Here is a 27,915-nt window from a genome sequence, read left to right as displayed (position 1 = left end):
GTTGCTGTGTGTGCAGGAATTCATCTGATTGGCCTGAATCTGGATTCATGACAATAAAAAGGGGGAAATAACTGATGCACCTTCAACTTTTATTCAACATCACATCTCCTGTAGTAGACATTTGGTCTGAGAGAACAGTAGACTATGGGTTTCTAGTAGTATGTCTCAACAGAAAAGCACTATAAGTATGAAATGAACAAGAGACAGGAAGGTTAAAACATGGCTACAGGCCTGCATGCACAGAACGGTGGAGTATATAGACTTTGTTCTCCTCTAGGTGAGTGCTGTACAAACTGCCCAGCTGCCATTCAAACGGTAGGCCAGTCAATTCTGTGCAGGTAGCATTCTGTTCATAGAGCCGTCTGACACGGAGTGGCACGCACAGTCTGGTGTAAATCACACAGTAGTGTTGGGTAGCATCATGAATGACAAATCCATTCAAAAAGGCACAATCCCATCCTCAACAGTCACCCAGCAAAAGCTTAGGGAAACATACAGGCTGAAGTCATCAGAACCTAAAAACTACAAGTCCCACGGTTGCATCCAACAAAGTGCTCTGTGGATGGATGGTATAGCAGCAACTTGAGTTACGAGAACGTCAAATCGACTGAAGTGACAGCACGCAATGTGTACGAGTCTGTAAAGCACTCTTAGTTTCCACTGGTCCTGGGTCAGAAAACAGTCCTAAAGCATGTGTTTAAACAGACAAAGCATGTTTATTTCACACTAAAACAATATGCACCCCGACATCCAGAACATCCCTCTGTTCATTTTCTTTTTCTTCCCCCTGGCATGTAATTTTCTGCTTGTGTTCACTGTATATAATTAGAAACAAATTACAGACATTTATTTTGGGGATACAACATTTTCATGTTTTCATTTTAAAAATGTCCATTCTTCCAATTATAAGCAGCTGTACTGGTCTCACTGTATGTAGGCAATTTGTTCTGCTTAGAAACAGAAAGCATTGTAGGACACCACAAAAGCATTCATTGAAAACTTTGCAGCAGCATTTTAAAAGAAGAGGAGACAGAAATGGGCCAGCAACTGCCATTTTCAAGTATCATGTGTAACTGTATTCAATCCTTTGTCGAACAGCCAGGATTTCTTACTCTCTTCCATAGGAAGGTCAAAAACTAATTTCCCCCATATACAATTGAAACATTTTGGCAGGCAATTCAATAAAATTCACCAAGCTTAGATTATTAAAACGAGTGGGGTGGCATTACAACTTAAAAAAGGAAAAAGGAAATAAAATACAAACAAAATGTTCTATCAATAAATCAGCTAATGAGCCTTCTATTTAAGTACACTGGTATTTGTGAGAGATAAAATCATTTGTTATTGGTTATCAGACAATAACTGATGTGAGTCAGTATTCGCCATGTCCCGTGTGGTGGTGGTGGTTTGCTGACATGAGTACAGAGAAGAAGAGACAACTTTACAAAATGATCTTTTACCTACTGAGTGATGATTATGTCCCCTCAGTGTCTGTGACAGTGTCTACCACTGGCTGACTTGCAGCTTCCTCCATGGGCTCACTCTGTTCATTGTCTACGTCCTTAGGTGAGGCAAGCTGCTCCTGCTGCTGCTGCTCCGGTTCACTTTCAGGGAGCAGAGAGTCGGAGGAGGGTTCTGGAGTGGGCTCAGGAGAGGCCTCGGGTGTGGGCTCAGACACAGCGCTATTGTCCATCCCAGGTCCATTGACCCAATGAGGTTGGGGCGAGGAGGCTTTCTCTTGTGATTCCTCCTCATCCTCCTGTGGGCTCTCCTGCTCCTCCGGAGAGTGAGTAGTCTCTTCAGGTGGGCTGGCAGCTTGTGTGAAGGCCACAGGTGAGTCCTGGGATGAGGCCTCAACAAGTGGTGAGGCTTGGCTTGGGGTCTCAGTGTCTGGAGAAGCGATGGTCTTGGAGGGGGACTGGGCTGTGGGCAGGGACGGTGACTCTGTGTGTGGCGGGGTCTCGGGTTGCGGTGATGACTGGGCCTCAGTGGAAGCCTCAGGCAACGGGCTCTGACTCTTGCTGTCTGATGGGGATTGGGCTGAGGGTGGTGACTGCGCCTGAGGTGTCTCAGACGGAGCCGGGGTTTCTGGCTGGGGCTCGGGCACAGCTGCTTGGTTCTGTGATGGAGGTGGAGACTTAATCGGAACCTGAGGCAGCGGCTGATTCAGGCCCAAGAGAGGAGGTTTGGCCTGAGCTTGAGGCAGGAGTGGGGACTGGAATCGTGGCTGAATCTGGGGGTTCAATTTGAGTGGGGCAAGCAGTTTGCCTTGGTTCAGGGTCAGGTTGGGATTAAGAGTTGGAGTTGGAAGCAGAGGTGTTGGTAGAGGGAGAAGAGGTGTCCAACCCCCGCGTTCGCGCTCCCTCTCACGGTCTCTCTCCTTATCACGGTCTCTGTCGCGTTCATGCTCTCTGGTACGATCTCGGCCTCGCTCCCTGTCTCTCTCCCTCTCGCGTTCCCTCTCACGCTCTCTCTCACGGCTGTGGCGGTTTCCATTCATCTCTCTCCTAAAGTCGAAATCTCTTTCATCTCTGTCTCTTTGCCTGTCCCATGGGCGTCTTCGGTCATCTAGGTCTTGATGTAGTTCACTGTCAAAAGGCGCTGTGGCACCACCACTACGGTTCCAGGCCTGTGGCCCACCAACAGCTCCAGCGTTTCCAGAAGCCCCAGCTGCTCCTCCTGCTGTCCCAGGACGGTTGTCAAAGCGGTTAGGATAGTTCTGCCCTGGTGTGGGGCGATCCTCCTGGAAGCCTTTTGGACCTGCTGGAGCCTGTGGACCTCCTCTCATGCTGTCTCGCTCATCAAAGTCCCCTCTGGTCTGGCTCCAGCGGTTATCAGGAGTAAATCCTGCAAGAGCCTGGAGACGTCCCAGCAGGCTGGTTCTGGCAGGTTGAGTCCCTGGAGTTTGGAGCAAGGCAGGCCTGCCTCCTCCACCACCTCCAAGGGGCTCCCTCTGCTCTGGTGGAGGGGTCCTCAGCAGGCCTGTGCTCTGTTTTTCCATTGGTGGGAAACGATAGTCCTGGTCTTTGCCCTCATCAGCACCAGAAGAAGACTCATCTTCTGTCTTAGATACATTTTCATTGTTAAGGTTGGGGGCCCTGTTAAAGGGGTCTAATTGAGAGAAGGGGGCCCTGGCGCGGGCTTGAGCTTGGAGTGAGTTGTCAAGGAGGACAGCAGCCTGCTGGGCAGGGCCCTGCTGCATGAGGAGTGGGAAGCGTGCGGCAGCCCCAGGCTGGAGGAGGTTAGGACGCACATCCAACGGCAGCAGTCCAGGCATTCTCTGACCAGTCAAACCAGTCTGGTGCAGTGGGTGGGTGAGGGAGGCAGTGGGGTGCATGCCAAGGAGACCCATTCCGCTGCGAACTGCATTCTGCATACCTGGGGATGAAACACAATATTATGAAAACGTTACAATTTTTCTTGTGCATCAAAACACTAATAAAGAAAATACTTGTTAGCATTGTCTCACCTTGCAGTGTAAGCTCTGCAGTGGCATCCATACCATCAGCAGACTGTGGCATTTTCTCACCGGTGGCTTGCTGAGTTTGCATTCCCACTGGGTTAAACACACCGGCTCCTGGGATGGTTGAGGGCATGAAGCTGCCAGGGATAGTAGTCGGAGGGATCATAGCGCTGAATGGTGATTCCTTGACAGCTTCCTGGCTGGTTGCCACTGAAGGCTGCACTAGAGCTACAGGAGGGTAAAAGCGTAACAACCCATTTAATCTAAGCTTAAAAACTTCCAGCTTATTTCTTTAAAGGAACACAACAATGTTATATCTATGTATAAGTCATAGGATTAGCACACCATTAATACTTACAAGAAGGTGCTGAGGCCATGGCTGCTGTCTGTGCTGTCTGCATAAAACCTGCACAACAGGAAAGAAGTATGTGTAAGCTTTTGAATTTCTGTCGGTCTGATCGTCAATATGACTGAGTCTGCAGCATTTACCTGGAGGAGGCTGTGAAGTGTTGAAGCCAGCCCTTATGAAGGGTGGTGGCGGCCCGTAACCTGGTGGGGGTAAGCTCATGGTGACAGGGAAAGTAGGAGGCACCAAACCCACTGCACTGGAAACAGCCTGGGCCACTGGCAGCTGGATGACAGGAGGTGGAGGACATAGGCATTAAACACTCTAAATTTCAATGACCACTGCAGGACCAAAGGCCAGGTTACAGTTCATATATTTTCTCAAAACCCAAAGGTGTATAAATTATTCTAATCTAGGCGTTGAGGATTTGTCAGCTAGAATTAACAAGTTTTATTTTGAGTTAGTAAAGGATTTCCTTTGATTCTCCTGTATATGACAATGTTACTGACATAAATGCATACTGACCACAGAATGGATGAAACTATCGCACAAACAAATATTATAAACCATTAATTGAGACAGACCCTCTTCATTACCTGTACAGGCATCATGGTGACCTGCTGGTTATATGTCTCATTTTGAGTGTTAGATACCGCTGTAGTCTCAGCGCTTACTGGTTGGCTCGTAACCTCCTTAGCTGGCTCAGCATTCTTGGCTGCTTCCCACTCTGCAGAAAAAGATGAAAACAATGTTAAAAACTATCATCCAATTCTTTGTTTGGATTTGGCAGTTTTGTTATGCTTTTCCAATTCAATTTGCGTCTTCATCTCTCTATCAGGGAGGTGGATTCCCGATGGGATTTCTTGAAGGATTTTAGGCATTACCATAACAAAACAAGCAACCGAGAGAGTGGAGTGGAAAACAAACCCTATTAAATGATCAAATGCCAAGAAGTGTCTGTGTTTGCTTATCTGCATTATGCTTTCATCATGTGTACAAACTTGCTTGCGTGTCCTACTTATACAGCATTGCTACTGAGTCAGTAAACTTAAATGTTTCTGCCAAAGAAAGATTAATAAATAATGTGTTTCTTTTCACCATCGTTGACGGTCTCCTGGTCAATGATTCCTCCTTCAGCAAAGCCATCCAGGTCATCCAGTTTAACTTTCTCCCAAGGTATGTAGGTGACACCGAGGTCAACGTCCCAAAATTGCTTGTACTCCTGCTTTACTCCCTTGTTCAGGGCCCATGCAATCTGTATCAGATACACATATATGACTGTCAGGGGACAGAGTCTTTTTCAAAGACGTTTCTGTGAGTATAAAAGGATCCATGTGCCTGGAAACCTAAACTCTCCCTGGGGTTTCACCATGAGAGGTCAATGGACAATTAAATTAGAAGAAACTGCAGGGAGAATGACAATACAATCAATCAAATTACAGTATAAAGTCAATGTGTACCTTGATGATCTTGGAGCCAATTTTAAAGGAGCCAGTGCTTAGCTTCTGGCGGGCGCGGTACGCATCTTGTCTGTGGACCATACAGATGTAGGCACAGCCTCTGGGAGGGATCATCTGCAGAGGGGCGCACACACACACACACACACGCACATATACACACAGAGATTACAAAGGACATAAGAAGGTGAAACAAGAAGACATGACTAAACAATGGAGAGTAATAATACATGCGTGACCGATAAAAATGTGTAAATGAGAAAAGGAGAAAAGCTGATTACGGTCACAATATAGCAATGACAAACAGGCTTGCATGACAATAAATTCAATATACTTTAAATAAATTAGAGGGTTAGTAGAGTGAAATGTCTTACATTTATTGATTCTATCTGGCCAAACTCCTCAAACAGGTTAGTGAGGTCTTGCTGAGTAGCCTTTTTGTCCACTTGTCCCACCCACAGCGTTGTGCTGCACACTAGGAATGGATAGAAAGAAAAACAATTATTACCGATCAGAAGTAGTGGCAGAAACAACAATTAAAATATTCAACTAAAACAATGACTTCCACTTACCACTTAGAGTCTTGGATCGTATAGGAGGCAGTCCTTTCTTCTGCCGCTCCTTTTCTCGCTCTCGGGCGCGTCTTTCACTTGAGTATGATCGTGATGACTTCCTCTTACGATCTCTGGAGCGTGAACGTGACCGCTTACGGTGCTTACGTTTCCGAGAGCCGGAGCGGGACCTGGACCTTCTCCTCTTAGGTGACCTATAGAGAGAGAAGAACAAAACTTATAGAAATTTCTTTTCGGACTGATTTTTTTGTTTACCGTCTTTTTCAGCACCAACACCTATTTTCAGTTCATTATTAGATCAAAAATTTGTCCAATTTAAAAATGCACTACTGTGAGCTACAAGTCTGTTTATTTAAAGGACTAGAGCAACTTAATATTACAGACTTGTATAGACAAATAATCACTGGCACATTTAGTATATCCTACCACAAAATGAGATTTCAGAAATAAGCGAGACCGACCTGGAGCGTGATCGAGAGCGTGTTCTGGAGCGTGTGCTAACAGTCTTCTTCTCCTCCGCCTCAAAGATCTCCTCCTCCATTCCATCCGGACCCTCGTCCAGATCCATGTCCTAAAAAACAGTATCATTTCAACACCGTTATACACAGAAATAACCAGGTAATGTAGAAAACTGCTGTCATTACTACCACATCTGAACCATCAGTCCTGTGTGAGTCCTTGTGCTGAGAAAATAACCCCTATGATAAAGGCATATACATACCAAAGTATAAATCATATTGATAATGTCCCACTGGCCAGGCATACCTGCTGTTGGTTGTCTATGGAGTCGTCCAGCTTGTTCTCAGGCTCAGGAAGCTGTGGCTGGCTGCTGCCCTGAGCAGTCGCAACTGAGTTCTCTTGCCCAAAGATCGAATCCTGCCCTTCTATGCTCATAGCCTGGAAAAAATACGAGAGCAGTGTTCTTGTTAGAGCTGCAACTAATGATTAATGATAATGATTAATTATCAATTAATCTGCTAAATATTTTCTCTACAGTTGTTTGGTCTGTAAAGTTTCAGGAACCTGTGAGTGATGCCTATCACACTCTCCTAAAGCCCAAGAAGACATTATCAAATTTCTTGTTTTGTTTGACCAACAGGCCAAGACACAAATATATTTAGCTTATTATCACATAAGACTAAGAAAACCAGCAAATCCTCATAGTTGAGAGGCTAGACCTAGGGAATGTTTGGCATTTTGGTTTGAAAAATGACCAACTAGGATCAAAATGTTTAAGTTGCCAATTAATTTCCTGTTGATTAATTAGATAACAACTCATTTCAATTCTAGTACCTATAATTTGTCCTTTATTAAAAAAGGCATCTAAGTGGGCAAAGTAAATCAACTTATTGCCCTGTGAGGAACACAATTTCCTTTCCTTGGCTGAGGCGTTTTTGTGGTGCTTACAGGTCTTAAGATCTGTGAAGGACAGAGTGTGATGTCTGTGATGAGGAGTTATTACTTGGTCATTGACTGTCAGGGTGTATGTGTGCATGCGCAGTTTTGGTTGCCCTCAAACTGTACAGGCCTGATAGACCCACACCACCAACATTACCTGTCAGACTAATTAAATGCTTTTTTCAGACTTTGTTTTTATGCACACATTAACACAAAGTACCTATTCATTCAGAAATCTAAGCTCATTTGTATGGAGGAGCGTCACAAACCTCTGATCTGAAATGAATTTGTCACCTTCAGTGTTATCACCGGGGAAATGGTAAGTCCTTCTAAAGTACTATAGCCTAATATCTGACTGCAGATATGAGATTCATTTGTTTGCACATATGAACATTATTTCTTTGTCAAGCCTGTCTTTGTCAAGTCTTACAGCCATTTACTATCCAAAATGGGTAAAACAGAGAAATCTTTTAAACCAAGGCAAGCTCACCATCGATCCTGAAAAATTATGGTAAACAGTTCCCTGTGTGTGTGTGTACCTACTTTTTGCTGGTGCTGCTGGTGCTCCAGCAGCTGCTTTTGAAACTGCTCCAGGTTCTGCTGTTGTAGCTGCTCAGCCAGTTGGTGGAACAAGGAGCTGTTGATGGGCTCCGACACCATGGGCCTGAAGCGGTCAAAAAGCTTGATTAGATACAAGCACTCAGGTGGGATGAAGTGTTAGTTTTGGTGTTGGAGAAGTAACAGTCTGATGATAAAACCTACTGAACTCACAGTTGAGATGATGAAGAGTCCTTTTTAGATTCTTCACCACGTTCAGAATCATTCCCGAAGTCAAACGGACCCAAAAGTTTCTGCAACAAAGACAAAATTATCACATTTAGAGACATCAGATGAAGCAAGAAATGAGAAAGTAGTGGCTGCTGGCTCCAGCAATACCTTATTAAAAGAGGAGACCCTCTGCTCCAGGGGGTTGAGGCTGTTGGCAGTAGCAGCTGCAGTAAGTTGAGCTGTCAGAGCTTGCAATTGCACCACCAGGCCGGCGTCCAAGGCCTGCAGCAGCGACGGCTGTGGCTTCTGCTGCTGCATCTGCAGACTCTGTACCAGCTGCTGAAGCTGGTACCAGTAACAGGTGATAAAACAAGATTTGACACATTTTTACCACTATTATACCATTATTATTTACCCATAAAATCTTGAGTTTAATTGTTTAATAACTGAAAAGTTTGTGGACATGTTTGCTAACCTGTTGTCCCTGGGGACTCTGTAGGATCTGTGCAACAGCAGCCACGGTGTCTGTGTTGGTAATCTGGGATGCCCAGTCAGGCAGACCCTGGACTATGTTGGCTGGGGTGGCCGGGGTGGCTGGTGTGCCTGAACACACAGAGACAGAATGTTTCAAAATAAAGCATAAACCAACCACAGTATCTAGTGGTGTCAAACAAGTTGTCTGACCACATTATCACAGCATATGGGTGTGTGTTGTCCACTCTACTTGTTTGTTCTCTGACTGACCAGGTGTAGTGTTATTGACTGGGGCAGCGCTGCTGGGCATGACGGGGGTGACGCTGGGAGGAGGAATCCCTGCAGCCATGTCCAACAGAGGCTGGATGATGTCACTCTTGAAGACAGCATTCTTTTGCCACAGATTCAGGACTCGCACTATCTTACTCTGGAGACGCAAGTACACATGACAAAAAGAAACAGTGACATAACAGTAAAATGTGAACCAAGACACTGCTCTAAACACCATTTGGGAGGGGTGAAGCCTACAAAAACAAACAGCAAATAATAAAACTGCCAGTATCTCAAGGCCAAAAACTGAAGATTTACTTAAGCATAAAGGCGTGACTGATTTATGGACACACATTAAGTGAGCACTCAAAATGCACAAAACTGCACTTACTCAGTTGCAACAATGCAATGAATGAGTGCATTACCAATGCCCCATTTATTTATCAAAGAACTTATGTAAAACAGAGGGATAACAGCAAAGGGTCCAATATCAACTCTCATAAAACCATGAAAAGCCACAAAAATGAAATGTCACAGAGAGGAACACAGATTATTAAAAATGGTCAGACCTTATCATCTGAAGGGCAGCGGTAGAGGTGCTGGAACGTTGTGATGATATTCTTGCTGAAGCGTGGGGCAAAAACGTCCTTCTCTGTGCCAAACTGGTGTCGTGACTGTCTGACAATTGAGTCGATGACGTACAGACCTGGGACCTTGTATTCTGGTTTGCACTGTCAATACAGAAACACATGGCTGGTGTTAGTACATTTTTAAAAAATGGAAAAAAACAGAGTTCTTGAATTTACCGTCTGGGACCTATTTACAGTTCTACACTAACAATTTGCAATTGCTTGCAATTTGTGGTGTTCTACATTTCCTTTGAGACTGGTTAAGATTTAAGAAGGGAAATAACATTTTGAACTGAAATCACCTCTGCATCAAACTTTATGAGTACAAATGCCTTTCAAATTTGGTATATTCAGTAATGCTTAACTCCCAATATTTTGCTGCACTTAGGTTGGGTGTGACTGAGAATTTCATCTATGATACAACTGACCTTTTGTATGAACTTCTCCACACTCTGGACAACGTGCTTGTAAAACTGAAAAAGAAGCAAAGGAAATAAAACAGTTTGTGATGAGTGACTTGAGCAGCAGTATCTCAGAGCAGCATTCAAGAAAACAGCACAGATAAAATTAAACCAGCAGGGGCTCTGACTAAATATGATGAGAGAAAAGGGGCAGAAAATGCACGACAGGCTTGTGTGCTGAATGTTCAGTTTTTTTGAACACTTTTCTTCTCGCTGCGGCTCCTCCTGTACGTTACCTACCCATCCAAACACCAGGAACACCCATTATTGACCTTAAGAACAGATAGATTAACTGCAATTTTGGCATTTTCACCAATTTTGGAGGGTGTGAGAGAAAGAAATGCAAAGAATCACTGGCACATATAGTGTGTTGAATGTAAATTAAACACTAACATGGGTAACCATGATAGCGGTGGCCTTGCCAGAGTGTTTTATGCAGGAGCATTCAAAAAAAATGTTTGAGAACAGTAGGAGGGCATACCTCAAACTTTAAAAACGTAGTCTGCTAAGTGAGGTTTACTGCAACAATACCTCTTCTCTGATCATTGTTACTCATTAATAAACAAACTGTCTTTATGTTAACAGGACATGTAAGTAGTCATCCTTCAAAATGTCTCACCTTATTGAAACATCATATTAATAAAATGGGAGTTAAGTGCACTACATAGTGAATAGGGAGTGATTACAGATACAGCCTTACACAATTGATCACTTTAATTTATTGTACAGTCTATAGCCTTGTTAGATTTTGTCCCTGTTCTTTTTGGTCAGTTAGGGCCGTTAAATATAAAAGGTAGCCTGCAGGCAAAAGGTGAGTAGATGGCCATTAACAGGCAGCTGGTACTTGTGGAACTCTCCAGATCAACTGATGCTAATGGCATTAACTTATGATAGAAGATGATAGAAAATAGGTATTGGCTCAAATTGGTATTGGTTTGAAGTATTAATGGTTTATTAAAGTTTGGCTCAACCATCCATAATAGATCAACCAAAATAGTATTCAAAGACAGACTGGTTACCTCGCATATTGATGGCCTACTTGGAAAAAAGCAGCACAGATTGCGCAAAGTTCAGATCAGTTACCATGAAAATAGCCTCACTTTACGAGCCTGTGACTTCATTGTACTCATTATTGAGTGTTTCCCTTCATTTTGGCTGAATCATTGTTTCATGCAGCCCGGATGTTGGGAAACTGCATTATTCTATAACTTTGTGCAGACTGTTGTGCATGTTCAAGTTTAGGCCTATATCAAGCAAGGATAATATTAATGTATGTAGTTCATATGATTTTGGAGTGGTTTATTGAGGTGTGAATACTACACTGAGACTATGTCCACACTTACACATTTTCATTTTAAAATGAAAATGATCTCTGTCCACACTAACATGCCTGAAACAGGAAGCAGATTGTTTACTCTGTGGCTGGTTGCTTTGTTGCAGATAATACTACAGAGGAAGAACAGCGATGGTGAAAAATAAGACCATGGTGAGGGGTGTGACAAATCAGGGAACGACACGTTGTGACTGATAAGACCCAATCAGGAAGCCAACATGGGTGTCTGCATCATAGTTTTCAAAAGTCTCCGTTTCTGCCCGTCCAGACTAAAACGCAATAGCAGAGCTTTCAAATTAAAACAGGTTCAGCAGCGTTTTCAAAAGTCTTCGTTTTAGGAGTTCAAAAATGCCAGAGTAGTGTGGACACTAGGTTTAAAACGTAGCAAAAGTTATGCCTTTTAAAGCGAAAATGTAGAAGTGTGGATGTAGCCTGAGTGTTATGCCTTGTTTTCTATTGACACCTCACATAGAGCTTAAAAAGAGGCATGAAGCACGCCCGATATAAAGCAGAAAAACAATAAATGTGATGACAGTACTAAAAAAAAAAAAAAAAACAAGGCTTGACAAATTTTGGCCACCACAGCCAAAGTCTATAAAACATCTGTCAAGGTCAGAAAATGTATATTCCTATTATAGTACTATTCACAAGTAAATAAAACAATCCCAACCTGTACTATTCAGTAGCCACAGATTAATGATCTAATGGCTGTCTTCTTATGCTCTACAGAAAAATCACTTTGTTTTAGCTAATGTTTTCATGTGTAGAGATGATGAGGGTGAAACATCTCTACTGAGTTCTTGGCACTCACTCTGTATGACTGCCACTCAAATTAAGACAGCCTAAGACTGTCTGAGGTCTGCAGTCTGCACTGCAGGTCACAAAGCATGCACAGGGTGATATACAGAAGTACTGAAATTCCAGCCTCAACAATGGAGGAGGAAAGTCTTTGCTGCAGGGGGAAACAACTTAAAGGATTACACATGTACCCTTTTCATTTTACAGTAAAAATTAACATGGTCATGCAGCCTTCTTTTTTCAAATCCATATCTAGAAGGACTTTGACGAAGAGGGCTGAAAAACTATGCATTTTGTAAGTAAGTAAATCAATTTGTCTTAAGCCACACTTAATTTATGTTGACTGCAGTGGTAGCTCAACATTTTCGTATGAAAAGCTCAAGTTCTACAATCAGCCAGTAGATGGAGTCAAAGTACAGAGGAGTGACTAGTGAGAGTTAATGGTTCTTTATCACAGGGACCAATAGGTTGAATATGGTCATTCCAATTGAATAAAGTGACAGATGAAAAGTCTTGTTAAGTAACTGCAGGCAAGCTCATATATATTATGTGATCTTAGGATAACATGAGGTAGTGACGATGTTACTGTGATAGTGCAAATTAAATGCAACTGTCAAACTGTTGCATTTCTACCAACTGTGTATAGTAATTACACAAGTTAAGTCAATAAAATGCTGTTTTCTAGGCATTCTTTAAAGATTTTGTCAAAAATAGACATACTTTCATGGAAACTTATCAGTGAGCTGCCAGGAACCAATTTTTTCAATCAACACCTTGCACAAATCTCTGTAGTTGCAGCAATTAAAAATAAGCTGTCAACTATACATACTAAAAGAAAACAGATGGGCTCAAACAAGAGCAATAACAAATGTTCAGGAAAACATGACACTTGCAGAATACAACAACACCAACACCAGACTGTGGCAATGACAAAAAAGCAGCTTAAAAACAATCAAAGTATCTCATTTGTTATGATTTTAAACTCAGCCGTGACTGCTGTGTGTGTCCAGTGAAGCATGCAGTAAGCAAAGTAACTGTGTGTCAAGAGGACACTTTCAGGAATGAAAGTGAGAGTAGCACCAGTCAATTTGCTAGTAAACAGTAGCTTTACTACAGAATTAAATGTATTCAATACATGAAAAGATCTTAGACTGAAACCAATAACTCAAGAGAGGACAGATGCCTTCTCTAAAGAACCCAAATCAACGTGAGCTACATGAGCCTTAAATAAGTAGAAAATGAAAACATCTTAATCAGCAGCCCCAGGCCCAGCTAGCCTATTATGATAATAATAGGCAACACTGACCAATATTTACCTGCAAAACATGATAGTGTGACAATAAAATGTTGACCAAATCTCACACTGTTTACAATTAAAGGTTCCATATGACTTTTTTTCCTCCTAGGGCTTCCCCCTAATAGTCGACCCACTGTTAGTCGATGAGAAGAGTCTTAGTCCACCAGGAAAAAAAACCCCTCAAAACTCCCTTCTAGAGCTGCACCTTGCCAAAATTAGGTCAAAACCTAGTATGGCTGGACCGTGTATGAAATGCTAGAGGGCTTTTAAGTTGAAACAACGGATACAATAAGTGGCAACACCTGGCCGAGGCGACCAAGAAGACCTTCATCACTCAGTCAGTGACCCAGTCCGCTGTGATCGATTGCTCTGGAAAGATTTGTCAGCTTTGGCACTTTCGTGCTGGGAAACCACCTTAAATAAGAAATATGAGGATTTAACGGAACTAAGTGACCCACGGGACTGAAAAAGGTAACTCAGTCTCCTTGCTGGTTGTCCTGACACATTTATTGTCATTACAGGCAGCTCGCTTTGTGTGCACGCTTGTAAAATTTCTATTTTAAAGGCTCATTATTATAGTTTTGTATTTCTCTGTGATGTAGCTCAGTGTTAAAAATGTTAGTGTTGGAACTCAAACCATTTTCTGATATCTGAAAAATATTTAAATAATTAAATTAATATCACAAACATGTGACAACTATTCGACTTATGGCTTGAACTAAGACTATTAGTCGTCAAAAATCTTTGGTTGGGGGCAGCCCTATTTTTTTCCCCAAGTGACAGCCCTTTTATATGGAATACAAACTAAAACTGGTATCATAATTTTATAATTTGAAAACTTCTGCATGGACTGAGCTACTTTTTCTCACACTGATAGGTTGATGCTGATTTTATTTTGAATCAAGGCCGAGCCAGGTCAACAGTTAATTAAACTGAGACTGAGCTGTTAGGAGCATGACTGCAGTCAGTCTGTTGCTGTGTCTCACATACATATGCAGCCGATAGGGTGAGTGTAAGACAGTATCTAATTGACAGCTGAGCTGTGGCAGTCACGTGTAGATGAGAGAGCCAGAGAGGCAACAAGGAAACTTGTTGAAAGAAGAGTTGATATTGCGTTAAGATTGTACTGACTTTGTATGGTAGAACGCACACACACACATATATTATCTATATTGAATTTTGATGATAGATAATGTTATTATAAACGTGGTTACGTGATAAGTAAAGGAATGGAAATCAAAAAATTGAGATGCTTTGAGAATTATTTTGAATAGAATCATTGCACCCTGAATCAAAATTGAATCCAATCAAGAGATTCCCAGCTCTCATACATACAGAGCACAGACATGTGGTTGTAAGGTATGAGAAAACACATGCTCTTACTCTAATTGCTGCAGTGTGGACCCGTATCTAGGCAACGGTTCTAGCATACTGCAGAGCCTGATCAAGTGTGCAAAGAATAAAAACTACTTTGCAACATTACTCTGCCCCATTTTAAAGTATATTCATCCTTTGTAACAACTTAACATCTACAGGTGGCAGGCTGAGTGGAACATACAGAGATAATATGAGATCAGAGAAAATGTAAATAAGATGAACTGCTGCCTGAGATAACTGTGACACCAGTTCTAAGCTTGATGATATACAAGCTCACATATAAACAACACAACAAATGCAATGTGGAGTCTATATCCATCTGAATCCTTGACTGCATTTTTAAGTAAAACATGTTCTGAGCCACAAGCACTTTAGCCTGAACAACATGATCCCTGAGTACTTGAAAACTTGTTTACACTGTTGGCATCAAATCCTAATATTTGTATCTGTAAGTTGTAGTATGCTACTATTCTGAGTATACAAAAAAATAAAACTACAAGTTTTGACACACTCCAAACTAAGTACTTGTTTATGAATGTGTATGCTTTTCAGCAGATTAAGCCGATAGTGGTCACACTTTGACATTTATCTAACTATACATGTCCGGTTACAATTTTCTTCTTAAACTGGAAACCTAAAATGTACATTTCAATTACTATGAATTTACTATGATGTGGTTACCCTGCAAAATCTTTTTTTCCTGCTGTGAGCCTCTTTTGATTTTTATGGTGTTCATGAGTAATAAAAGTCTAAGTGAACATTATAAAATATCAAATCTACATTGCATGAAGTGCCAAAATTAAATATGGCCTCCAAGCAGCTGATGTTTTGTTTCTTTTTTTAGCAGGAGGAGCTGTATGACAAGCAGGACAGGCAGTACAGAAGTGAAAGAGGTAAGACATTCTCTGACAACCTGGTGAATATGGTCAATGTGTGTGAGTTTATACACAATGCATGAATTATAACATCAGCATAAAAAGTATTACAGATATTCTGATATTCTTTTTGCAGTGTAGGAGGTTAAAAGACTGTGGGGAAAACTCTGTTGTATGTAAATCAAGAAAAGGAGAGCAACATGGTAATAAAAGCAGGCAGGCAGAAGAAAAGACAAAAAGAACACTGTGAAGTTCAGAAGGAGGTATGTTGGGAGGCTGTACATTTTTCTGCAACAAAATTGTGAATTTCATGTGAGAATACAAATGACAGCTTTTTTCCTCAGATTACGTACTATAAATTTGTTTGCTTTGACATTTATGTGAAAGGACCTTAACGGCCCTGAACACAAATAAACAATATCCTGACAAACAGGCTCTCTGCTCAGGTTGAGTTTGGGCACAGCCATGCTGGAAACTGCAGTCACCAAACTCCTATTATTATTTGTATTACTTCTATTATGTCAGTCAAGCACAGTTGGTACATGCCCACAGGGTCCTGTGTGGTGTACTATAGGTGTGTCAGGGCTTTGAGGGCCACACACTTTACAAAAACTATTTTAGGCTGCAAGGATTAGGCCAAGAAAAAATTACAATTATCGCGTCATGATTGTATGTCTAAGCCAACCAGTCGAGATGCAGTTTACATCCATGTCTGTCCAGACTCATAATATTTGTAGTGAAGACTTTGAAGGAATTGAATAAAAAGGTATAAGTGTATTTTCCTTATACATGCTTGGCCAATAAAGCTGATTCTGATAGAACACAAAGTTGTAGCCATGACAGTAGACAAAGCTGCTGCAAAGAAGCTACAAATCCTAAAACATGGATGCTTCACACACATCTTCTACCCGGCAGCACAGAAGATCTATAGAATCACCACAGTTTCAAGGTGGGCACCCAAGATTAGTGTCACCAATTCAATATTTGATCAAATGTGAAATATGGTCACAATCTCCCTTTCTGTTCCTGAGTTATGGCGATGAATAAGACCAGAAAAGTGTCATTGCAGAACATTACGAAAGTTGACATTTTGAATATAAAATGTCATCACTTCATTTTATCCTATTAGACATTTGTGTGGAACTTTGTCCAAATTAACATATGAATTCTTGAGTTATGGCCAAAAATGTGTTTTGTTGAGGTCACAGTGACCTTGACCTTTGACCACCAAATTCTAATCAGCTCCAAGTGGACTTTTGTGCCAAATGTGAAGAAATTCCCTCAAGGCATTGGGGACTGTGGGACTGACAGATGGACAGACAACCCCAAAACATAATGCATCCGGCCATAGCTGTCGGCAATGTAGAGGCATAAAAATAGTTCTGCTGGACCAACAGGAAATACAAACAGTTTCAAAACTTTGATGTCTATTTTCAAAAATTTCAAACAAATGTTAGGTATAATTTTTTCAAACTGTTGCCTTTTTTTGTTAGAGGCCCTGCACAGCCCCACGAGTGTTTTGAGTTATTGTGGCTGATTACATCTGCTCAGGCTGAAGGTGGGTGGAACTATGCTGAGAATTATGTGACATCCCCAGACATTATGCACTAATAAGAATGATAAAGTTGTAATATTTCTCGCCTGAAAGGTGTGGTCAGACTGGATTTCTCCTGCCAAAATGTATTTGTGTGATGAAAAGCAGGCAGTACAGGAAGCAGCATGGGTAGGGTTGTAAGCATTAAGCGCAATAGCTAGAATGGCTAGCAGTCTAACAACAACAGTCCACAAAATTGTTAATTATACAGCTTCTTATCAAACACTTTCCTTTCATTAACCTCCATCATTGTCCTTCCCTCACTGCAGCTAAGCCGCATCTCTCCTTTTCTGCTACCTGCATTAATTTGCTGAGCAACACAAACAAGGATATAAACAATCAATATTTCTTGAATGAGAGGTCAATCCCATCCCCTTTCTTAAACTGGCTGGACACTGGAGAGCCTCCTGATTCTGTGTCAAAGCTCAATCAGATTGAAATCTGTACAAAGTGGTGGGTCGATTCATGACCCGAAGCAAATATGTCTCGTTTAGCCAACAGGAGATTAAAACAGTCAATCCGTCAGAAATCAAGCAGTCCATACATGCTCCCACAGTCCAAGGTCTAGTCAGCCAAAAGTGAAAACACCTGTGTGGGTGTACCATACAGGCGGTATTATGGACTAATGGAACAATTTTTTAAAAATTGGCTTATTTTTGGTTTAAAAAATGTGAACTCATTATTTATCTTGAATATTTTAAATGGGTGAAAAAAGTACAAAAACTGTTACACTGTTTTTGATTTTGTTGTTTTACTTATTTACATTGACGGACATAGACTCAGCTGCTTAATTGCATTTTCCATGTATTTTTCTCCTTCACTTTCAATTAAGCTGTCCTCACAGCAAGAGGATTTCATTTACTCCAAGATCAAATAACCTAGTACCAAGTAGTATCGAAACTTCTCCAGTTAAATGATAACTGCATTAATCCTTTTTGTACCCAGATCTAGAAAAAAAAATGACTATTTGTATGGTTTTGCTTGCAGTATTCTTCCATTTAATGCGATGTGTGATTGGCCCACTACCGCAGCAGCTACAAACCATACAGTCTGTTGTGATGAAGTCAAGCGCAGTGTATTTGACAGAGTCAGCAGTTCAGCATGCCAAGCTGTCTGATAAAATAAATGCATAAAATGTTTAAGGATTATATCAGGAAAAACTGAAAATATGAGTAGCATGATAAAGCACCTCATCAAGCATGGAGAAAACTTCAGAGTGCACACCTGCACCATGTTGTCTTCTCCTCAAGAGGACATACTGCAGCTGTGTGTAATGGTTACTAGGCTAACATTATTCATCTTTTGTGTGTTGAAGCTTAGCTAGGATTTTATCGAAATGATAAACGCTTTGGGCAGGTTTGTGTGGTAGTGAAGTAGGAAAAAAAAAAGTTTTGAATGAAGTACTCTATTGGTATCGGTATCACTTTAAGGGTACTGGTATCGTAATTTTTTTTAAACAATATCCACCCCGACAAACAATTAGTTTTACCCTGTCAATCATCATTCATAGCTCTAACAAACATTGTCAACAGGAGTGCAGTGACTTAAGTTTTAACATCAAACATATAAGATAAAGGAACAGATGCCCCTCATCCCTGCTGCCAGCTGATGTTGTAATACTGCTGTTGTTACCGTCATGGCTGACAGACTGCCCTTTATAAGTGAGACATTAAATTAAGTATATATGGATATTAGAACTTAAACTGGAAGTCCATTTTTACTTGTTATTGCTTCTAATGTATTTAAAACCAACATTTAGGACTAACTCAATCTCACCAGGTGCAGACTATTTACATGTAAGTCTGAGTAATGGTTGCGGTTCTGAATTGTGACTCATAGTACTAAGGTTGCTATTTAGGATAGTTTTCCATATTCCATAAGCTACTTTTGAAAGTCCGTTTAATTTTTGCCATTGTTTTTATACTAGCTGATGGTTCTTTGTTTAAATGTCATAACTCCATTACCAAATCTACTAGATCTCAGGAAAAAGGGAGGCTTCTTCCTAAAATCTAATAAGATAGATTTAAAATGGGAGGAATTAAAAATACCAGCCTGTCCCTTATAAAATAATAATAATAAAATAAATAATAAATGAATATTAAAATAATTATTAATCAATAATTAAATCTTTATTTCTCTCTTCAGTTGAGCTCAATAAAGGCTCTGGACATTATTTGAGAATTTATGGTAATAATTGTATCAAGTAACTTGGGAGATTAAATTCATTGTAAATTAAACTATACATTGTGTTGCATTTATCAAGTATCAAGAAGGAGGAGTGCTGATCTTGGAAATCACTGACCAAGTCCCTTTGACCATCTATGGGAGTTATGAAAAAGGACATAATCCTAGATTAGCGCTCATACTCTGACACTTGATGAATGATAGTCAATGTGCAACATTTGTCTTAGGGCCCAAACGCACTGAAAGTAATTGACGTGCCTCATTTGACACGGGTCAATTGATGCTCCTATGGCGCACTGTAGGCATCAGATTTGAAATGCCAACACCCCAGAACCAACACGGATTTGTCTTGTTGTTCTTTGTATTAACTGCTACATTGGTCGGATGTAATGAATTAATGAAAAGGAGAAATGCAGAGGAGGAAAATGAAACTAAGAGCTTCTGTTTCCACAGTAAATCATCTGTTGAGTGTTTGATGGTTATTTATTTGTGCTTTATAATGTAACTGCTGTGAAACAATCAGAAAATACCGTTTTATTTCTCTCATTCACAGGCTTGTTCTTGCTACTGATCACTCTCCTCGCTCAACCACTGCTACGCTCTCTGTCTCTCTCACTCACACTCACTCACTGGTGCTTTCAGCTCACTCGCGCTCTCTCTCTTTTTAGCTGCAAAAACCCCCAGCTTTGGTCTCTGGGTCCTCATTTGATGCTCCAAAACTGAAACAAGGTTGGAGTAGGGGCATCAAGGCAGTTTGACCATTTAAAACAATAGGTGTACTTCAAAACGCGCACATCAGACGCTTTGAGTGCGTTTGGGCCATCAAGCCAAAGATTAAAAGTGACAAACTAAATATGTTATGAATTCCACCAAGTTGATCTTTAAAGAATTGTGGCAAATCTACAAACTACTCAGAGAAAGTTTGGTAAAAATTCAAAATAATTTATAACAGGGCACAAAATTAGCACCAGCCAAATGCTGGTAACATGTGCAAATGGCTGGTAGATTTGCTTCTCTTGCCAGCCAAAAAAAACAAACAATGGTAATCTATTGAGTGGCAAGTAAAAAATTTGAACATTCACTCGTCATTTGGCTGGAGGATAAAAATGTTAATTTTGCACCCTGATTTGTAACACTATTTAACAATTTCTCAACCATCTGTCACAAGTCATTTTTGGACCTAAAGGTGCACAAACCACAAATACTGCACAGACTGGAGTTGCCACAGCAGCACACAAGATTTCAAGAGTTACTGTTACTATTATTATACTAGCCCTCCGCTTTCTGTTGGGAGGGAAAAGGGAAGACACAGCACTGACAAAGGACCAGACACACAACACGCAAAAGGAAAAGAGTCATCAATCTCCAGCTGAAAAGCTGCTAATAGGCACCTTCATCAATCGCTAGTAGGCCAACACTGCAAACTATAGACCAGCTACCTACTGTGGCACTAGGACCACAACCATTTGTTGCTCAACTGCATATGTGGTCACGTATTTCAATGGACACAAAATATGGTTTGAGGTTAAATGTATACTAAAAGTTTTTCAGCCAAGAACTAAAAACGTATGACACTAACATTTCTGAGTCTGCCAGATTGGTCAAGATGAGGAAAAAGTCTGTGGTGAAGTCAAACTGTCTCACAGCTTAAGTAGAGAGTGCAGAGACAATAGAGTACAGTCCACTGCCGGGAAAATGATCATCCCTGGGTTAGATTTGACCTTCCAGATTTGTCATAGGGCTGTCACTTTTTATTTGAAATTTAAACTACGGTTCCAATGTAGGAATCAACAAAAAAATCTGTCAGTAATGAAACCCCCTGATTCAAAATTCACCGTGTAAATGCAACAGGGCACTCTGCACTCCAGGAGTAAAGCAGTAAAATGCAACCTGGACTTGCCATTAGCTGCGGTATTATTGCATATTAACCATTTTCAATACAGTGATATCAATATTTTTTGCTTATTTCTTATGTTTTAATATATTTAAAAATGTAACATAAAGCATAATTCATGTTAATGTCACCTCAGTTTAACAATGTGAAATTATATTAAAATTGTACAATAAATGAATAAAGAAGCAAAATTTTGCAGCACCCGTGGCCTGTCCTCAAGGCACCCTAGGGTGCTGCAGCACCACTTTAGGAAGCACTGAAAACTAGAATACCGTTTTCTGTTCACTTAAGCAAAAAGGAGGAAATGACTGAGCTGTGCTGAACATCTAATCATGAGTGCAAACCATCTGAGATCTAATGTGTGGAAATATTTTGGATTTCACAGTACAAGGGGAAAACAAAACAAAAAAACAACCCCCCCCCCCCAAAACCTGCATGAAAGGTAAGGCTGTTTGTTGCCTTAAATGTTTACAAAAGTAATGTAACAACGACAACAAATCTTAAGACATCTGTTAACTTGTTTCTAACTGATAGGACTGTTTAGGATTAGGCTACGTGGGTTGCATTCAAATGAATTCTGAATCTTTGAAAAAGTGACAGCCCTAATTTATTATTAAAATCAACATTTGAAATTGCATCTTAAATACCATATCCGGAGCAGCAGATAAGACTAAAATCTTTCAAGTCCTCCACATTTCAACACTACATGTGCCAACATGAAACAACACAACCACACTGTGTGTGCACAAGGCATAAATCACTGCTGCTCTGTCAAGACAAACATTCAGGGTTCAAGCACTGTGAAAAAGACAACCCTCAGGCATGAATTAGATCATCATGTTAATGAATACTGTCATATTAATAAAGATACTGATAGTAGTTTACTCCTGAATGACTACTAACTCTCAAATACTCTGCATAAGGTGTGCAGAATAAAATTACATTCAGCTTAGAACACGCCACCCTCAGCAAGTGTATGTATTCAATGCCCTTTGTGTTGAGGATAAATGACTGAAAAGGTGTGTTCAGTATTTGGATATCCATAAACTCAAAGACAAAGGTCAATCACAACCCTTTACTAACTGATGAGTGCTGCTATGTGCACTATGCAGCAGCACAAAAATTACTCTGACTTAACTTTCAAGAAGTGTCAAAAGGGAAGTGTATCAACTAGTCCAAACCACCAATACAATAGTCAGACAACTCAAGAAGAAAATTAACAAGATTGCACCAAATTCAAACACAATCAAAAGCTCAAAAACCAAGATTGACCACTGCATGACAACCAGAGGAGGAGTACAGCCCACAGTGACAAAAGCAAAAGAGCTGCTTCTCTGGGTGTGTGGGAGCAAATTAAGATTAAATGATTTTAGTCTTCTTCCATCTTCCTTGTGAAACAACCCATACTCCTACCTAAGCTGGTAAGGGATTCTCTTATCTCTTTGTAACTCTCTCCACCCCATCCTCCTGCTTCACTTTCAGTGCTTTGGGGGAGCTGGGAGAGCTGCTGAGGGAAGGGGAAACGGGTGTTATTCACAAGCAACATAAGGAGCAATACCAGCATTACCAAAAGCTTTAGAAACAAGAGTATAAACAGGTCAAGAAAAATACATTATTGGAAGGTTTATTTTTAAGGGCTGGTGTCCTGGACGGTGTCAGGCCAATAACTTCAATTAATTCACCTGGAGTAGTGATAATAATAATAATAATGATACTTGTGCTAATGATAAGTAGTTTTGTTTAGAATAATACTAAACTCTTGGCATTTATCCTTCAAGCATCTCAGAAAAAAACGCTGAGCAGTTTTGCATTTCAGGTGAACATAGATGATCATGAGGACTTGGTCAGTGATTGTTGATCAGCCTTTTTCTCTGAGAGTCTTTAATAGGCCCAGGGTGCAGGACGTCAGCCATCAGTGCAATATAGTGTATAAATAAGAGACAAATTAGAAAAGGGTCTTTTGGCAAAATAGCGACTAATGCTGACGTTAAGGAAAAACATGACCGTAATCTCTTAAAAAACATAAAACCAAAAAGCAAAAAACAAAACATAACAAAAAAACCCCCCCAAAAGATATTTTTATTGCAGCTGAGTTCAATGTTAGAGGCCATAAACAAAACAAATCTCTTGAAGAGGGCTTGTATTGAATACAATGCACCTCGGGTATGTCACTGCTACGAATACCTGAGAACAGCCTGTGGCCAACAGTGCTGTGCATTGAACGGTTTCTATGTAGGGACGGGTTCTGGTAGCTGGTTCCATTTTGGATCAGGTTCCTGATCATAAACTACCTGGATTCACTGAGTTTATCAAACCTTTTATCTTTCATCACTCTTTTTCATTAGCAAAGGAGTAATAGAAAACACAGATAGCTTCTCATTCCTAGCTGATCATCACTGTCTCTGGTTAAAATGACAGATGTAAGCAGCTGCATATTGGATCAGCTGTAGCTAATTAATGTTGACACGATAAGTTTGGGAGTTCTCTGGTTAATGTGCTCTCTGCAGCTGGTGTCTGCACTTCGCCAACAATTGTTTGTGAGTGAAAAGACACATCACTCTGTAACTTCACTGTATGACTGCAAATAGACTGTATGTTTTTGTGGTTTCACAGCCTGGTGACCTTTCTCTAGAACAGAGGTTTTCAAAGTGGGAGTCCTTTTCCAAGCTTTGTCTGAGGGGAGGCCCACAGTTTCAGTCTTTGAAAAACCCCTGCTGTAGAGAAATGATCTAGCCGATCACATAATGTCAATATAAGAATCTGCCAGTTAAACTTTAATTTATATAATGCCACCATTTTAATCTGATCATCTTAATAGTTCTGAATCAGGATCTTCAGTATTTGAAGTAGCTCCTGAAGCACAATAGGCTACAGCCGTCTAATTGAATGTGTCGGATACATTTAATTAACATTTCATATATTATGCTGCTCATGTCGTTTTCATGTTGTAGGCACACATTGTGAACATTAATTAGGCTGCCATTAAAAACCATAGCGTTTCTTCCTTCTCAACCAAAAAATGTGATTAGACCTTGATTAGATTCAATAAGAGATTTGATAAGTGGATTCTATACTGATTTGAATTTGATAAAACGCTGTCGCACCCATCTCTATTTCTATGTCCCTAAAAATGACACCATAGTGGGTTTAGTTAGTGAGTATGTAAGTTTACATCTATATTGCTGTGTTATAATAGGAGAGAATTTTAGACAAGGAATGAAGGGTGAAAGAAGAGAAATATTCTGGTGTATCTAACATGTAATTCAAGGACAGCTACTCTTAAGAGGTTCAAGCAATGCTGATGTTATTTTTTTGTTCAATCAGACTGTAGTGTTAGAACAGGAATCGCTTTCTAAGTTGGGTAGCATTTATAGCTGGGTAGTAATATGAACATTTAACATTTACAAGATTTCAAATGGCAGACCGCAAATTGGGCTCCGCAAATATAATTAAAAATTTAAGAGATGTGTATAGTGTCACTTCACAAAACCTAATCAACAAAATTAGGACATAAATTTGCAACTACATTTTGTAGATCTTCAAATACAACATTTAACTGGTAACTAGAGTTTTCTGTTTGTTGCCACTGTATAAGGTGCATCCGCTGCCAATGATGACTGTCAGGTAAGGTTGACTACACAGGATGTGTATCAGCCCTCCAGAGGACTTGATAAATACAGTTGTCTACACGGGCCGTGATTACGATCCAAAACATCTTTTCAGACTTTAAGTCTATTTATAGCTTGCTTGTTTAATCTGTACAAAAAGTGGAGCGTAAAAATGACAGGTTGGGGTTCTATGGGGGATTATGTGCCAGACTATTTCTTGGCTGGGTGCAGTGACTTCCTGGAGTCTTGTTAAGTGTAAATATTTTCCAAAATGTCCACTCTAGCACACTTTGTTTATTCAAATATCAGAGAGGAGAATTTTTATACCAGTTAATGCAAAAAGTTGAAATTCAAATGATCCTTTTTAAAATAATTTTCTTATTGTTTGTAGTTTTTTTCCCCCCAGACAATGATTAGTTGCTGGCTGCTCACTAATAGCTTTGGTAGGGGCAACAATGTAAAGTAACTGCGTTCACATTGATGAACATCCTACATACTTTACATATTGAATAGTACACTCTATTACTATCCTTCAGTATGTAACATGCAGCAGTGACTGTCACTGTCTGGTTTGGCTTTCCAGTTTTAATCTTTGATTTAAAATATTTAATTATAGTTAATATGGAGTCCCACAGGATCCCAATCCCGCTGCAGCCCTCTACCTCATATCTCCAACACTTCTTAACAAAAGTAAGCAACATTAGTTGTATGAAAAATCACTTGTATAGTTCCTGTAAGATGGGCTCTGATTGCAGTTGCTCACATTACAGCACAGCACGGTTGTCCCATATGGAAATTTGGAATTAAGCTCATGTGCATCATACTATCATGATTGACTCTAAGCATCAGAATTCCTTTCACTAACCCGAGACTGCTTTCTCACAGCCGAACTTATTTATAATTCTACCAAATACCTGCCAGTATGACATGAGTTTCAACCTCAAGGCTTTGGAGAAACATAAAGAGGTACCTGAATGACAACAGTTGTCTTTATTCTATTTTTAGATGATACACTTTTCCCAGGTATTTGTGAAAAAATAGTCACAAGAAATTTAATATCTTGTACAAGTCCATCACAGTCTTTTACAAGACCGTTGGTGTTCTCGGCTAGAAGCCTGCTGAGGCAGGTCATCTGCACTGCCAATAACTAACACAGACTACCTTCATATCCCTATGCACGGTTCAACATGAATACCTGGCTTTACTTGCCCAATTAGTCCAGGTAGTCAGAGTTATACTTGCTCCTAGATATTTTCAATCGACAACCAGAACTGAGTTATTTCACCATTATTAATTTTTTAAATATATTTTATTCCTACACACTGTACAGAAGTATTCACAGAGGGTGAATAGCATGTCAAAAACAAACTACTAGATCATACAGGTTGTGTGGACAAGCTTATCTGAGCTCATGTTGGTTAGTAATGGATCCACTCACAGAAATCAAGAGGAGATGAGCAGCTTGTAATAATACAATGAGGGCATACAGGCACTCACATTGTGATTTTAGTATTGTTGTACAATTTATATCAGCCCACAGAGTTACATTTGCATGTTTATCTTTGAGAATGTACCCGTTTCCATGTTTGCTTGATTTCACTAACAGCAGATTGGCCATTATCTGTTAAAATGGTATTTGTGTGTTTAAAAAGCTCTTTCAAAAACCTATTTTGCATCAATGAAGTCGGATGCTGTACTACAATTTGTGGCTGACACAAATATATCTTTGTTTGAAGTAAAAAGTCAATTTCTGTTCTACATTTCGCTCCCTGTCCTCTCATATATCACTCAAAATAATGGATGGAAGCATAAACTCAATGTGTTTTGAGTTCTTTATTCTCTATTACCTGCCTCATCTTTCAACTCTACATACTTACTTTTATAGCCTTGATTCCAGACTTTGTGATCTGGGTCATCTTGGCCTTGGAGATGGGCGGCTTGTACTCATTCAACGAGTACAGCTGGAAAATGAAATGAGACAGGAGAAAACATCTTTTGTCATATAATATAGTAACTCAAATATAAAACAAGACTAGTAATAATAATGATAAAAATAACACAACAACCATATGCCCATTGAATAATCAAATGCATTCTCCCTTCTAGCCTTTAAAACCTTTTATTTTGGTAAATGTTAGTGGTCAACAAAGCCACGAAGTACATAATGAGCTGATGTAGTGGGCTTGCCTCTGAGTTCGGTTATTTGTTTTGATACATCATTAAAACCATATAACCACTAACAATTGAATCAAGTTTAGTCAGGTGTAAAATCTTAATCGTATTAGCTGTTACCTTGGAGTGCATAATGAGGTCAGCATTTACACTGACCATGACAAAGGACAGACAGACTTTACTGTCAATGCAGACTTATGATGGCTACGCTACTAGCTGGGAGCCCTTTGATAGCCAGCATTAACTGTCTGCTAGATTATCACAGGTCTTTTTTTTTTTTGCTCTGTGCAATTAAACACCAGGCAGCTAAATAATTCAGCCATAGTTAGCTACATTGCATTAATTATCTGGCAAAGCGCCAGAGGGAAGCGATACATTTCACCCATGTCGATATTAAACTAACATTAGCTCGCCAAGTTATCACGCAACTGAGGCGGGTTTGCTAAGTTGTAGGTTAGCTAGTTACCGTTAGCACCAGTCTGTGGAAAATATTTGCTCGGACTGGCAGCCTAACCCACGCTCCGTGTATTAAGAGTCACTCTCTTCACAGCAACAACCCGGGTGGTTAACATAAAACCGGCTGAATTAGCCACTGTGTAAATTAACGTTATGGCTGTATTGTTGTGCACTGATAGCGGCCTTATGTGAGGCAGCCCTCCGCTCATTTTCTGCTAGTCAATGCTAACGTTAGCTACTGCAAACGTGAATAAGAACATTTCTACAACCGACACGTTCAACATTTTACAACGGTTTCAAACCAACCTCGTTGTTAAAGGCTTTGACGGCCTCCATAGTATTGTAATTTCGGCTCGCAGGTGGCTGTAAATATTTACAGATATCTCCTCAATAACCGGTTTGAGACATGCATGCTCGACGTTTGGTGAGATGGAGGAGACTGCCAATATGGCGCATAACCACAGTGGAAATCTACAGAGAGCCCAGCGA

General features: G+C 40.3%; 2 protein-coding genes across 2 annotated transcripts in view; both read right to left on the bottom strand.

The window, feature by feature from the left end:
- The window catches only part of tiam2a (TIAM Rac1 associated GEF 2a), a 92,258-nt gene extending 90,715 nt beyond the window's left edge, over window positions 1–1,543 (bottom strand). The window contains exon 1 of the mRNA XM_044374656.1: window positions 1,461–1,543. The gene's annotated coding sequence lies outside the window, so the exon portion shown is untranslated. The remainder of the gene's footprint in view (window positions 1–1,460) is intronic.
- Window positions 69–27,906, bottom strand: scaf8 (SR-related CTD-associated factor 8). Its single transcript, XM_044374658.1, has 20 exons — window positions 27,733–27,906; window positions 26,676–26,759; window positions 9,806–9,850; window positions 9,318–9,479; window positions 8,749–8,905; window positions 8,480–8,607; window positions 8,173–8,349; window positions 8,008–8,087; window positions 7,780–7,900; window positions 6,604–6,735; window positions 6,300–6,409; window positions 5,839–6,032; window positions 5,641–5,741; window positions 5,270–5,383; window positions 4,908–5,064; window positions 4,406–4,536; window positions 3,953–4,094; window positions 3,822–3,869; window positions 3,470–3,691; window positions 69–3,378 (listed from the first exon to the last, which is right to left on the bottom strand). Exons 1-20 carry the CDS (start codon window positions 27,760–27,762, stop codon window positions 1,475–1,477), a joined length of 4,239 nt encoding a protein of 1,412 aa, XP_044230593.1. The 5' UTR covers window positions 27,763–27,906; the 3' UTR covers window positions 69–1,474.
- Between the last annotated feature and the right edge of the window lie 9 nt (window positions 27,907–27,915).

This window comes from Thunnus albacares, chromosome 15 (genome assembly GCF_914725855.1).
Source record: "Thunnus albacares chromosome 15, fThuAlb1.1, whole genome shotgun sequence".
NCBI classification, from domain to species: domain Eukaryota; kingdom Metazoa; phylum Chordata; class Actinopteri; order Scombriformes; family Scombridae; genus Thunnus; species Thunnus albacares.
The sequence above is the reverse complement of the archived record's forward strand: the minus strand, read 5'-3'. Positions and strand labels throughout refer to the sequence as shown.

Coding starts and splice junctions, on each gene's coding strand:
- scaf8 (XM_044374658.1), bottom strand. CDS start 27,762: ATGGAGGCCGTCAAAGCCTTTAACAACGAG. Junction 5,065..5,269: donor TTGGCTCCAAGATCATCAAG/GTACACATTGAC, acceptor TATCTGATACAG/ATTGCATGGGCCCTGAACAA. Junction 3,379..3,469: donor TGCAGAGCTTACACTGCAAG/GTGAGACAATGC, acceptor TTTCATCCCCAG/GTATGCAGAATGCAGTTCGC.